At 45.0% G+C, this 14,575-nt stretch overlaps 2 protein-coding genes across 6 annotated transcripts in view; both read left to right on the top strand.

Annotated features, from left to right (window-relative positions):
* Window positions 1-13,451, top strand: part of LOC123995242 (metabotropic glutamate receptor 1-like) — a 52,217-nt gene extending 38,766 nt beyond the window's left edge. For 3 of the 4 annotated variants that reach the window (XM_046298699.1, XM_046298700.1, XM_046298701.1), the window contains 3 exons: window positions 472-598; window positions 7,817-8,747; window positions 10,037-13,451. In XM_046298699.1, coding sequence (XP_046154655.1) covers window positions 472-598; window positions 7,817-8,747; window positions 10,037-10,688 — 1,710 coding nt within the window. In that variant the 3' untranslated portion in view covers window positions 10,689-13,451. The remainder of the gene's footprint in view (window positions 1-471; window positions 599-7,816; window positions 8,748-10,036) is intronic. The other variant, XM_046298702.1, reaches the window with a different exon arrangement.
* A 349-nt stretch (window positions 13,452-13,800) lies between these two features.
* LOC123995243 (ras-related protein Rab-32-like) overlaps window positions 13,801-14,575 on the top strand; it is a 30,255-nt gene continuing 29,480 nt past the window's right edge. Inside the window, exon 1 of one of the 2 annotated variants that reach the window (XM_046298703.1) lies at window positions 13,801-14,193. In XM_046298703.1, the coding sequence (XP_046154659.1) occupies window positions 13,980-14,193 (214 nt within the window). In that variant the 5' untranslated portion in view covers window positions 13,801-13,979. The remainder of the gene's footprint in view (window positions 14,194-14,575) is intronic. The other variant, XM_046298704.1, reaches the window with a different exon arrangement.

Genomic DNA, 14,575 nt, shown 5'->3' on the forward strand with positions numbered 1-14,575 from the left:
GGTTCTTATAAAATGGGCTCCCGAGTGGTGCAGCAGTCTAAGGCACTGCATCTCAGTGCTATAAGCACCACTACAGACCCTGGTTAGATTCCAGGCTGTATCACAATCCTGCTGTGATTGTCCCATAGGGCAGCACACAATTGTCCTAGCATGTTTTGGGTTAGGGTTTGGCCGGGGTAGGCCATCATTGTAAAAAATAAGAATTTGTTCTTAACTGACTTGCCTAGTTAAATAAAGGTTAAAAACATAATACAATATATATATATATATTATGCACCTGACTTGACTTATTCATTTTAGCTCCTAGTGGTGCAAAGGGCCTAAACTTGCACCATCAAGGCCATATTAGACACTAATACCCGTCTTTATATCTGATTGGGGTTAGTGGTGTGGGGGTTGTGATTTGTTGTGGTTTGGGCATTGTTACTGTTTTGACTGATAGCCTGTGACCTCTGACCTCTGTGTGATCAGGTGATCAGGAAGGGCGAGGTGAGCTGCTGCTGGATCTGCACTACCTGTAAGGACAATGAGATTGTCCGGGATGAGTTCACCTGTCAAGCCTGTGACCTGGGCTGGTGGCCCGATGACGAGCTGGAAGGTAACTAACTAACTGGGAACTATGTATTTATGAGCCATGATGACTGACTACATGGATCTCCTCTAGGTCCTACCCCCTCTAACCCTAACATCTTCTCTAACCTGTATGTCACTATCCCCTCTATCTATACCTCCCCCAGCCTTGGCCCATCTCCTCTGACACCCACCTCGCTAGTCTCCCAATCCACCACCACATACTGACAATATATCCCAGGTTTCTGCTTAAACCCAGTCCCCAACTCCCTGCAGACTGCACTCTGCTTTGTTCTCCCTGTGAATGGACTGCCAATGTCTGTCTATGCTTCCCCATTCCTTGCTGATATACTGATTCATTTTGTGAAATATTTTTTAATTTTATCATTCTCTTGTGGGGGGGGCTACAGACAATAAACAAATTCATTGTAATTTTATAGCTTGCACCCACCTGTGGAACGCCACTCAAAAATATGAAGTTTAAAAAAGTACACAAATACAAATGATCATACCACAGAGACAAAAAGCAACAATACATTTAGTATGTAATGAAACAACTAGTGACTTTCTATTTTTGACAAAATACATTATTTACCATTCATTTATTTTGGGTACAAAATAATCTCAAACACAACCAAAACAAACAGCACATGCATTCAACAAATTTGTAGAGTCACAAGCTTGATGTCGTCATTGTGTGCTATGAATATGGGACCAAATACTTACATTTTTACTACTTTAGTACACACAAATGAATTGGTCCCAATACGTTTGGTCCCCGAAAATGGGGGCAGCATGTACAAAAAGTGCTTTAATCTAAACGATTCACATTACATTTACATTACATTTAAGTCATTTAGCAGACGCTCTTATCCAGAGCGACTTACAAATTGGTGCATTCACTTTATGACATCCAGTGGGACAGTCACTTAACAATAGTGCATCTAAAACTTAGGGGGGGGGTGGGGTGAGAGGGATTACTTAACCTATCCTAGGTATTCCTTAAAGAGGTGGGGTTTCAGGTGTCTCCGGAAGGTGGTGATTGACTCCGCTGTCCTGGCGTCGTGAGGGAGTTTGTTCCACCATTGGGGGGCCAGGGCAGCGAACAGTTTTGACTGGGCTGAGCGGGAGCTGTACTTCCTCAGTGGTAGGGAGGCGAGCAGGCCAGAGGTGGATGAACGCAGTGCCCTTGTTTGGGTGTAGGGCCTGATCAGAGCCTGGAGGTACTGAGGTGCCGTTCCCCTCACAGCTCCGTAGGCAAGCACCATGGTCTTGTAGCGGATGCGAGCTTCAACTGGAAGCCAGTGGAGAGAACGGAGGAGCGGGGTGACGTGAGAGAACTTGGGAAGGTTGAACACCAGACGGGCTGCGGCGTTCTGGATGAGTTGAAGGGGTTTAATGGCACAGGCAGGGAGCCCAGCCAACAGCGAGTTGCAGTAATCCAGACGGGAGATGACAAGTGCCTGGATTAGGACCTGCGCCGCTTCCTGTGTGAGGCAGGGTCGTACTCTGCGGATGTTGTAGAGCATGAACCTACAGGAACGGGCCACCGCCTTGATGTTAGTAGAGAACGACAGGGTGTTGTCCAGGATCACGCCAAGGTTCTTGGCGCTCTGGGAGGAGGACACAATGGAGTTGTCGACCGTGATGGCGAGATCATGGAACGGGCAGTCCTTCCCCGGGAGGAAGAGCAGCTCCGTCTTGCCGAGGTTCAGCTTGAGGTGGTGATCCGTCATCCACACTGATATGTCTGCCAGACATGCAGAGATGCGATTGGTCATCAGAAGGGGGAAAGGAGAAGATTAATTGTGTGTCGTCTGCATTTGATAAGAGAGACCATGTGAGGTTATGACAGAGCCAAGTGACTTGGTGTATAGCGAGAATAGGAGAGGGCCAAGAACAGAGCCCTGGGGGACACCAGTGGTGAGAGCGCGTGGTGAGGAGACAGATTCTCGCCACGCCACCTGGTAGGAGCGACCTGTCAGGTAGGACGCAATCCAAGCGTGGGCCGCGCCGGAGATGCCCAACTCGGAGAGGGTGGAGAGGAGGATCTGATGGTTCACAGTATCGAAGGCAGCTGATAGATCTAGAAGGATGAGAGCGAGGAGAGAGAGTTAGCTTTAGCAGTGCGGAGCGCCTCCGTGATACAGAGGAGAGCAGTCTCAGTTGAATGACTAGTCTTGAAACCTGACTGATTTGGATCAAGAAGGTCATTCAGAGAGAGATAGCGGGAGAGCTGGCCAAGGACGGCACGTTCAAGAGTTTTGGAGAGAAAAGAAAGAAGGGATACTGGTCTGTAATTGTTGACATCGGAGGGATCGAGTGTAGGTTTTTTCAGAAGGGGTGCAACTCTCGCTCTCTTGAAGACGGAAGGGACGTAGCCAACGGTCAGGGATGAGTTGATGAGCGAGGTGAGGTAAGGGAGAAGGTCTCCGGAAATGGTCTGGAGAAGAGAGGAGGGGATAGGGTCAAGCGGGCAGGTTGTTGGGCGGCCGGCCGTCACAAGACGCGAGATTTCATCTGGAGAGAGAGGGAGAAAGAGGTCAGAGCACAGGGTAGGGCAGTGTGAGCAGAACCAGCGGTGTCGTTTGACTTAGGAAAGAGGATCGGATGTCGTCGACCTTCTTTTCAAAATGGTTGACGAAGTCATCTGCAGAGAGGGAGGAGGGGGGGAGGGGGCGGAGGATTCAGGAGGGAGGAGAAGGTGGCAAAGAGCTTCCTAGGGTTAGAGGCAGATGCTTGGAATTTAGCGTGGTAGAAAGTGGCTTTAGCAGCAGAGACAGAGGAGGAAAATGTAGAGAGGAGGGAGTGAAAGGATGCCAGGTCCGCAGGGAGGCGAGTTTTCCTCCATTTCCGCTCGGCTGCCCGGAAGCTCGCAATGAGTCGTCGAGCCACGGGGCGGGAGGGGAGGACCGAGCCGGCCTGGAGGATAGGGGACATAGAGAGTCAAAGGATGCAGAAAGGGAGGAGAGGAGGGTTGAGGAGGCAGAATCAGGAGATAGGTGGGAGAAGGTTTGAGCGGAGGGAAGAGATGATAGGATGGAAGAGGAGAGAGTAGCGGGGGAGAGAGAGCGAAGGTTGGGACGGCGATACCATCCGAGTAGGGGCAGTGTGGGAGGTGTTGGATGAGAGCGAGAGGGAAAAGGATACAAGGCAGTGGTCGGAGACTTGGAGGGGAGTTGCAGTGAGGTTAGTGGAAGAACAGCATCTAGTAAAGATGAGGTCGAGCGTATTGCCTGCCTTGTGAGTAGGGGGAAGGTGAGAGGGTGAGGTCAAAAGAGGAGAGGAGTGGAAAGAAGGAGGCAGAGAGGAAAGAGTCAAAGGTAGACGTGGGGAGGTTAAAGTCGCCCAGAACTGTGAGAGGTGAGCCGTCCTCAGGAAAGGAGCTTATCAAGGCATCAAGCTCATTGATGAACTCTCCGAGGGAACCTGGAGGGCGATAAATGATAAGGATGTTAAGCTTGAAAGGGCTAGTAACTGTGACAGCATGGAATTCAAAGGAGGCGATAGACAGATGGGTAAGGGGAGAAAGAGAGAATGACCACTTGGGAGAGATGAGGATCCCGGTGCCACCACCCCGCTGACCAGACGCTCTCGGGGTGTGCGAGAACACGTGGGCGGACGAAGAGAGAGCAGTAGGAGTAGCAGTGTTGTCTGTGGTGATCCATGTTTCCGTCAGTGCCAAGAAGTCGAGGGACTGGAGGGAGGCATAGGCTGAGATGAACTCTGCCTTGTTGACCGCAGATTGGCAGTTCCAGAGGCTACCGGAGACCTGGAACTCCACGTGGGTCGTGCGCGCTGGGACCACCAGAGTAGGGTGGCCGCGGCCACGCGGTGTGGAGCGTTTGTATGGTCTGTGCAGAGAGGAGAGAACAGGGATAAACAGACACATAGTTGACAGGCTACAGAAGAGGCTACGCTAATGCAAAGGAGATTGGAATGACAAGTGGACTACACGTCTCGAATGTTCAGAAAGTTAAGCTACATAGCAAGAATCTTATTGACTAAAATGATTAAAATGATACAGTACTGCTGAAGTTGGCAGTGGGTGCGTTGTTGACACTACACTAATCAAGTCGTTCCGTTGAGTGTAATAGTTTCTGCAGTGTTGCTATTCGGGGCTAGCAGGCTAGCTAGCAGTGTTGTTTACGTTACGTTGCGTTAAAAGAACGACAATAGATGGCTAGCGAACCTAGAAAATCGCTCTAGACTACACAATTATCTTTGATACAAAGACGGCTATGTAGCTAGCTAAGTAGCTAGCTACGATCAAACAAATCAAACCGTTGTACTGTAATGAAATGAAGTGAAGAAGTGATACAACCTGTGAATGCGACCGGGTAGTTGAGTTCTATACAGAAGACGTTGGCTAGCGTTGGCTAGCTGTTGGCTAGCTAGCAGAGTCACCTACGTTAAGGACGACAAATAGCTGGCTAGCTAACCTCGGTCTCTGTCCCCCCCCCCCTCTCTCTCTCTCTCTCTCTCTCTCTCTCTCTCTCTCTCTCTCTCTCTCTCTCTCTCTACCTTCCAGTTGTTGGGCTCGGCGATGCGTCGGTACTGCAGCTCGTATGGATGAAAATACCCTCAAATTAAAGCTGACAGTCTGCACTTTAACCTCACAGTCACAGTATAGTAACAAAAGTGCTGGAGTGCAGAGCCAAACAACAACAAAATTGTCACTGCTTTTGGAGCTCACTGTATTTTTCCATATTCTGTTCCAGTTATTTTTTAATGGCTAGGCAGAATGAGATTTCCAAAAGTTGTTTATATATTATAGAGAGCACAGATAATTGATATAAAAACTAACATCATTGGATGGTTTATTAATAGTTGGGTTTACGGTCAATTACTGTCCATGATATCAGGATATGGATTCCACATTTAGACCATTGGGGGGATGCTAAAGCCTGCCCTACAGATCGCAAGGCATTGTTGTGAATTATTGGATTGTGGGCATGCCATTTTGATTCCCAGTTAAATTGTTTTTAAATTTTCCACCGAATAGAGATTGTGTAAGCAATAATAGAACCAATCTGTAGTTTACATAGTTTAAGGGATAGATCAGTGAAGACCACTGCTTTCAGGGCAATAGGAGACACCATACTTCTTGCTATACTTAGCCAGGGGGTGGAAGGATCATGTTTAAACCAATTCAGGATGGGATTAAATGCCTGGAAACAGATTGAAAATGTTGTTATGGATTTTGGCTACGTCTTTCTCTCTCTGTAGGTTTGTTAATTTTATCCGGGATCACTTACTTTGACATATACATTTTAAAACCGAACTATGGATTTTATCCCAATAGCCAGAAGGGGGAGTCAAGGGAAACATTGAACTACAGAAATTCAGCCGTGGCAATATATTCATTTTGACAATCGATATTCTGCAGGTTAAAGCAACTGGGATGTTATCCCATCTGCTGAGGTGGGATTGAATTGATTTGAACATTCTTTTAAAGTTTCAAACAATGGTTTTTATCTAAGGTCTAGATAAAGTAAGATATTGTCAGCGTATAAGGAAATGGCGTGATCTGTAGAATTTAGAGATATTGGTGTACTTTATTTTGATTGTCGAATTAACTGGGCCAGGGGCTCCAGAAACAACAAAAAATAGCAGAGGTGAGATGGGATCACCTTGTCTGCTACTTCCAGTTTTTCTGAATGGAACAGAGCAGGTATTGCCCGTTATTACTATGGCTGAGGGATTGGCATATATTATTTTAATCATATTAATTAAATTGGAGCCAAGTTCCATTGGTTCCAAAACCAACCAAAGATATGAACATTCTTGTCTATCAACAGCTTTTTCTGCATCGAGAGATATAACTGCCCAACAAGTGTTGGTGTCTGATGAAGGATATAACATATGTAATAGACAACGGAGTTTCTGAGAACAATAGCTTTTTACCAATTTGGGTTAGTAAGTTTCGAGATGGGACGACAGAATTTTTGAAAATATTTTAATATTTGATTTCTATACTCTTATCACCTAAAGACATTACTGTCTCCGTCATGTGCTCTGCCTTCCCAAACTCCTTTCATCTCACCTTCTGCTCTCTTACCTGCTGTCTATTAGTCTGTCTGTCTCATCTTCCCCTCTCTCTTGCCTTCTCTTCTCAGCTCTCTCTCTCTCCACTGTCTTCCCCCCTTCCCCTCGGTGCCTTCTCCCTGACCCAGGAGTTGTTTTGTCAGCGATTCGAACTGAGGGGAGCTCTCTTCTCTCACAGCTGCTAGGTGAAAAATCCCATTAACTATTTTAGAGGACACGGATAGATTTCCAACAGTTTGTCATCTGAGATGAAATTGCTCCCTTTCCTGTGTGTTCCTAAGCATGTCTGGGAAATACTAATAGGGAATATCATTCCCACATCCGAATGGAAAAGTGGAAAGGTGGATATTTTTGTGACTAGTTTTTTGGTTCCCATAGCTCTGTCATTCTTGATTACTGGGGAAACCCACGTTTAGAGAAGGGAAGGTGTTGTGAACTTGAGGAGCGAGGAGGGAGTGAATCTTTGGAGTAATGTTGTAATGAAGTATAAAGTAATGTTGGAGCTTTAAGGTCTTCTTAAAGCTTTGACAGGATTGTGTAGGGAAGAGAAATATGGGATTTGAAGATTTTTGAGAGAGAGGATGATGATAACTGCATTTCATATTTGCCTCCCTTTTCCATTGGCGATGTGTGAGCCTAATTAACTAAGCTTGGAGGCCAGAAATGTTAAAGTTCTTGTGATTTGGCTTTGAGGACTAAATTATGCTGGTTGTGGTGGCATAGATGTAGGCAGGCCTAGCCTGTGGTGGCGCTGTAATGCTATTAGCTAGGAGCACTGTAATACAGGGGTTTTAAGCTGAGTCTGGGGACGTCACATTCCTCCCATTAAGCCCTTGCGACTCTCAGTGTGTGTCAGATGACAAGTCACCACCAATGAGGCATGATGGACAGCCACACACACACACACACACACACACACACACACACACACACACACACACACACACACACACACACACACACACACACACACACACACACACACACACACACACACACACACAATTTACGCTGCAGCATAAGCATGGGAGGAAAATCTGACAGATTTGGAGCGTATGTGTGTGTTCTTGAGTAATTCTTTAGTCTACCCATGTTCCCCTCTTTTCCATTTACAGAGCTTCCTATTTATTTTCCACAATTTACACGCTTCAATGATTAGATAGACAACAGCATCTCTCCTTTCCTCTGTCATCTGCAGGTTGTGTGCCCCTGCCTCTGAATTACCTGGACTGGTCAGACGTGGAATCCATCGTGGCAGTGTGTTTGTCCTGCGTGGGCATCCTGGTCACCCTCTGGGTCATCTTAATCTTTGTGGTGTACCGCGACACGCCCGTGGTCAAGTCGTCCAGTCGTGAGCTGTGCTACATCATCCTGGTGGGCGTCTTACTGGGCTACATCTGCCCATTCACCCTGATCGCCTATCCCACTGTGGCATCCTGCTACCTGCAGCGCCTCCTAGTCGGCCTCTCAGCCGCAATGTGCTACTCTGCCCTGGTCACCAAAACCAACCGCATCGCCCGCATCCTGGCCGGCAGCAAGAAGAAGATCTGCACCAAGAAGCCCCGCTTCATGTCGGCCTGGGCCCAGGTATTCATCTCCTTCTTCCTCATCAGCCTGCAACTCATCCTGGAGATAACCCTGATCATCCTGGAGCCTCCCATGCCCGTCAAATACTACCCCAGCATCCGCGAGGTCTACCTCATCTGCAACACCAGCACGGTGGGCATGGTGGCCCCGCTGGGCTACAACGGCCTGCTAATCATGAGCTGTACCTACTACGCCTTCAAGACACGCAACGTCCCGGCCAACTTCAACGAGGCCAAGTACATCGCCTTCACCATGTACACCACCTGCATCATCTGGCTGGCCTTCGTTCCCATCTACTTCGGCTCCAACTACAAGATCATCACCACTTCCTTCTCCGTGAGCCTGAGCGTCACCGTTGCGCTGGGGTGCATGTTCTCGCCCAAGATGTATATCATCATCGCCAAACCAGAGAGGAACGTGAGGAGCGCCTTCACCACGTCCGATGTAGTCAGGATGCATGTGGGAGACGGCCAGGCGGCTCAGCAAAGCAAGAGCATTCTCAACATGTTCCGTAGGAAGAAGAATAAAAACGGAAGCACCAAGTGAGTAACCTTCAGTGACGTTCAGAACTCAGGGCCTAAAGAGGAGGGCATATAGAAGGAGAGAATAGGGCCTGCACACGTATTTGGATCCAAAAGGTGTCTTGTGACTACAATTAACAATTTTTTGTAGACCCTTCTCTTTCATTCTACAGTTTTCTGCCCACATATGATGACATATAATGTGTGGTAGATTAGCCGATTAAAAACAAAATGTGCTAGATATTAAACATATGTAATCTTTAGGTAATATATGTTGATTTAACTCAGAACTGGGCGTATCTTCAAAGCTAGTCCGATTGGAAGATTAGCACTAAATAATGGGAGCGTATACTATGTATGATGATTCAAGAATGGATTGTACAGATTTAAAGTGGATTCCTAATAGGCGTTCCACAAAGACACTGACAGTAAGGATTGAGACGGAAGATGAGAGAATGTTGTCTTTGAGTGTTGTTTCTCACCATTGCTCTAATATGCTCCTCTCAAACTCTTCCAACGGACAGAGGTTGACTCTGACAGGCTAATTTTTTAGACACAGGGCTTGGCAAACTCCTATTCTTGAGGGCTGCAGTGTCTTCGGAAAATAAGGGCTCAGTGGTTAGTAGGAGGGTCTACTAATCTTTCTTTATAGCTCCAGACTGGTTGGTGATTACAAGGTATGAATGACAGCCAGTAGACACTGCAGCCTTCAAGGGAAGAAGATGCACACACCCCTGGTTTAGGTGCTTTTGGTGTATCCTGAATTGCCCTCACATTTATCCCAGTGTCGAAAGCATGAATGCCTCTCTGTCTCCCTCACTAATCACATAAGAGAGACAAATCTAACCTAGCCGGCTAAGCACAGCACTAAAACCTTGTGTCATTACTTTGTGTCAGACAGTACAGGCACCACATTTTGCAAGTGCATGTAGCCCATCTCAGCTTGATAAGCACTTTACTGTAGATAGACAGGTCTACATTTGGTGGACGGCTCAAAATGCTTTGAATTCAGCCATCTAGGGTTCATAATTCTGTTCAAACAGAACATTATGAAATGATGAATCACTAAGTATTTAGTTAAGTGCGCAGAATGATTATTAAAAGCATTGGCTCTTAGAATGAATGAATGACCCACAGCATTGTTGCCTCTTAATGTCGTTAATATGTCTTTAAAGTATTTGAACATGCATAGAGAAATGTTGAAATGCTGCTGTTATGTTCTATTGTGCTATGTTGTTTTTTGTTACTGTTGTCTAACCCTTCCCCCTGGTTGTCTCTGTTAGTAACTGCAGTCTTTATCTCGTTCATAGTTCTAATGGCAAGTCTGTGTCATGGTCTGAACCAGGTGCAAGACACCCTCAGAGGGGGGGGAATGTGTGGCACAGACTGTCTGTGCATGTGAGGAAACAGGAAGCCGGCTCGAATCAGACGGCGGTCATCAGGCCCCTAACTAACGCCACCATCGACCCCCACAGCTGCGACCCCCACCACCATGGCCCTGGCACAGACCCCCACCTCCCCCACCCCGGCACCAAGGCTCTGTACAACCTGGCGGAGGAGGAGGACGGGGGGGGGGAAGCACGCCCTCTCTGGACTCCCTCCCACTCCCACTCTGGAATGCTCCACGGGCAGGACTCGGAGGAGCCACCCTCTTATTCTCACTTAACGGACTGTACCACTGAGCATTTGCAGGGGGCGATGGTGGACACGCACAGCTCCAATGTCCCTGGATTTAATGACACAATGGGTGCCTCCGGCATTCAGGCCAGCTCCACCAACCAACCCCAAAGCTTCACCTTCTCCCAGCGTTCCTATCCCCTGCAAGGGGGTGCTTCTTTTGGAGAGGAGGACCTCATCTCCTCCCTGGAGGGGGCTGAGGGGGAGGCACTGGACCTCCTACACAGCTACACAGAGGAGGAGGAAGAGGACGATGAAAGGAGGAGCTGGCTCAGAGTAAGCTGACTCTGGAAGACTCCTTGGCTTTGACTCCCCCCTCCCCCTTCAGGGACTCAGTGTGTTCTGCCGGGTCGGTTCCCGGCTCCCCTGTCTCTGAGTCGGTCTTCTGCAGCCCCCCGAGCTCCGCTTATTCCTCCGTCATCCTCCAGGACTTCAGACAGAGCTCCTCGACACTGTGAGAGCTAACAGGCACTGACACACACACACACACACACCGACACACCATGTTACTAAGAGGTAACATCAACAATTGTATTATTTATTTATTTATACATTTCTCCATTTGCTTTGTCATTCGCTTGCTTGGATTATACAATACTTTTTACATCAAGGGGGAGTCTAAGTGAGAGAAATAAATAAATAAATGGAATAGTAGCAATCATGTTTCTGAAGGGCTGTGAGTTCCCACCAGCCTGTCAGCAAACTTTGAGACTGGGAACAGTGCCCAAACTACCTGGTTCTTGAGCCAAATGGATTGGCAATCACAATAATGGCTGCAGCTATATGGTTTGGTTTTGCTATTGTTGTGCATTTAACATATCCTATGAGACAAATGGAGGGAAGCCCTATTGCTGTGTATAAGGTGCTTGAGACTTCTATGATTTCAGTGAGATACAGGGACAAAGCTGGCTAAAGACTACAGATCACAGAATGCACTGCCTGTTTGGTCCAATACTGTACCTGTGCAGTTTATAATATTATGTGTAGCAGACGCAGCTGTTTCAAGACCCTTTGCCTTTTTTCATAGACTTAGTCGTCAATAAGAAGCATTCACCTCAGCTTACCAGTACTTTTACTACTGACCTCATTGCAGCTCAAACATTTGCTCTCTGATAGGAAATAAACTTTCTTTATGAACAGCAGGATATGCTACAGTATATTATATAAGACTGATGTTTTCATGCAGTATTATGTGTCTCTGACATTGCATACAAGGCCCCAAGGTACTGTAACATAGTATACTTGAATTGGAGATTGAGTATTTGCGCTGTGAGATACTTTGCAACATGTTTTGTTATTGTGCCATTGAGAGTAGGTTTCCTGTTCTCTGCATTAATGTTTACTGTATTGCTCTTTGATCGCACTTTGCAGAGACTGGTGATAAGGCATCTTCAGGATATTCTGAGATTGTGTACAGTATTCTACATTATATGGTGGGTTTGATTGTAGGCGACAGTAATGTTATGATATAGGTTTAAACATATTCTATGAAATCCTGAGACATGTTTGGTTCACACAGAACGCTATAAAGATGTGGTTCTGTTTTCCATACTGTGTAGGGTGTCCACCCACATTGCCCAGAGTGTTTGAAAACATGTTTTGGTGATGAAATTTCACTTCCTTATGTTATACAATACATTTTCACCAAGACAAATATTATTCTTCATGTTCTGAATCATTCAGTCTCTAACATATCATTAACATTATTACCAAAAAGACGGATTTCTTAACCTAATACATTCGATAATAAGCACAGAGCTCCGTTGCAAGTTTCTCCTAACAACTTTTGAGGATTTAACATTTTGTGGTCGTCGTCTCCAAAGTTGTTTCCGCGGGTCACAAAAACCAAAATATGCATGACGAGCTGAATTAAAGGTAAAGGGCTTTGAAAATAAAAAAGCTTGGTATACGCTCTGTGCTTCATTGACATTTCACAGAGATAAGCATGTTTTGGTGACAAATCTTTAAAAATGACAGGAATTTTGAATTAATATGAAAAGTGTATACTAAAATATGAAAATACTACATGACACGTCTCAAAATCAATATCCCATCTATATTTTTATAAGGCCCTGCGAATTCGGGAAGAGAAATGACGAGTTCAACAGGAAAGTGAACCTGTCAGGTAACCCTAGCCTTAATTCTTGCACATAATCCAGCCTATCTGACACAATGTACATTTCCTGATTTTTGTACCACTTTTTTTTCTAGCCTCCATTGATTGAGTCACTCTAATTCTGGCCATCCTATAAGGGTAAATACTCCAATAACATTTGAATGGATTATGATAGAGATATGAGGGTTGGACCATTAGTTTTCTTTGAGGATTATCTACACAATTAACATACTTTACCCAAAGGTCAAAATATGTGTTTCTGATTGGACACCCTATACTGTGTGTGTGATGATATAATTTTTTTCTGAGGTCGCAGTGTCATTGTAATGGGAATCTACTTGTGTATGTTTTCAAAGTTTGTAATACTGTTGAGCCATCTCTCATTTTTTCACACGGATGGTATGTTTGTAATATCAGTAAATGTTTATATATTTAGAATGTTAAACTATTTAGACATTTTAAAACTTGTCTTACAGATGCTTGTGGAAGAGCTGTGTGTTGACATTGATTTTGCGTAACTTTTCAGATAAACTTTACAAGTCAACTGTATCCACTTGGAAATATTAAGATGTAAAGCTTACCAATGGGTAGTTAGTTGCTTCTTGTGGTAAGATTATACACGCTTCAATCTCGCTTAGATCTTGTACTATAAAATTGCAGTTGGTTTACTTGATCATAAGTTTATTAGTACTTTATCTGTAAGAATGAAAATCCAAAGTATATAAACATGAATATACAGTATGTATAGTACTATAGTATTGTAATTGTTATTACAAAATGTTATATTTAGTCTATTAGTGTAAGTTGATTGAAGATTTTAACATTTCTTAAATGTAAAGTAACAGAAAGATCACGTTTTACACAGTCTCAGCTTGAATGAGATAGGCCTACATGTTTTTGGCAAGGTTGAACAATGCTGTAAAATAAACATATTTTATAGTAAGAGGACTGTTGATTGCATGATTTCATTATGCTTTAATTTGGGTTAATCTGCATTTTTTCACCAGTTAAATGGCAGTCCCGATAAACTTTACAATGCATTTGGTCCAAATAGGTCCCTACTATTTGTTTGGACGTTTTGATTACAGGTCAAATGTTCATGAATAGAAAACATCATATATGAGGAGCAAAAAGTGCGTTTCAGGAATTAGCATGAGCAGAACCGCTCAACAAAAACAAAGTGCAAGTGTGTCTCTCTTTCAGACTCACCCTGGTTACCATGTAAACACTGGAGTAGAGAAAAAAAGTTGAACCGAAAATAAACATTTCCGGGTCCTATGACTTATCAGGTGGTTTTGAGCAACGAGGAGGAGGGAAGTAGAGCGCTTTCTATTGTAGTTACCATATTTCCAAACAACACAGAAACAGAGAGGACAGATTCATTTTTCCTCATCTAGTGAGAAAAAAAAGGAAGTTGTTGAGTTTGAGAAAGTTGTCAGTGTCACTCAGAGTTTTACACCATGGCAGGCGGCTCGGTATCGGAGTGTAAGGAATACTTGTTCAAAGTCCTAGTCATCGGGGAGTTAGGTGTGGGGAAAACCAGCATCATCAAACGATATGTCCACCAGCTATTCTCCCAACACTACAGAGCGACTATTGGGGTAGATTTTGCACTCAAAGTGATCAACTGGGACAGCAAAACGTTGGTGCGGTTACAACTATGGGATATCGCAGGTAGGACATGGATGCACATTTTCATTAATCAATCATTTTGAGATTATGTTACAAAAAATTGAGAATGAAATGTTATGCACTGAAAAATGATTGAGTGCGGTGACTGCGCACTTCTAAATGGGACGTTTTGGAGATCACAGGTGGTCGTGAAATCACGACGTTCGCACAATCGCAATACGTTAATTTTTTTCTCACTTTTTACCTAAGTACGTAGGAGAACATTCAGATTGAATTTAAAATTCCTGTATAGACTGGTCTGTTTTGTTCCCCCCGTGGTATGATGATCAGGTTAGCGCATATAATTGCCAACGGAATGTAGGTCATGGGCTGGTCGCCTGAGTGCCCACCCAGTACGGAGAGAGAGGAATCCAACCTTTGCCAA

The sequence above is a fragment of the Oncorhynchus gorbuscha genome, linkage group LG14 (genome assembly GCF_021184085.1).
Source record: "Oncorhynchus gorbuscha isolate QuinsamMale2020 ecotype Even-year linkage group LG14, OgorEven_v1.0, whole genome shotgun sequence".
NCBI classification, from domain to species: Eukaryota; Metazoa; Chordata; class Actinopteri; order Salmoniformes; family Salmonidae; genus Oncorhynchus; species Oncorhynchus gorbuscha.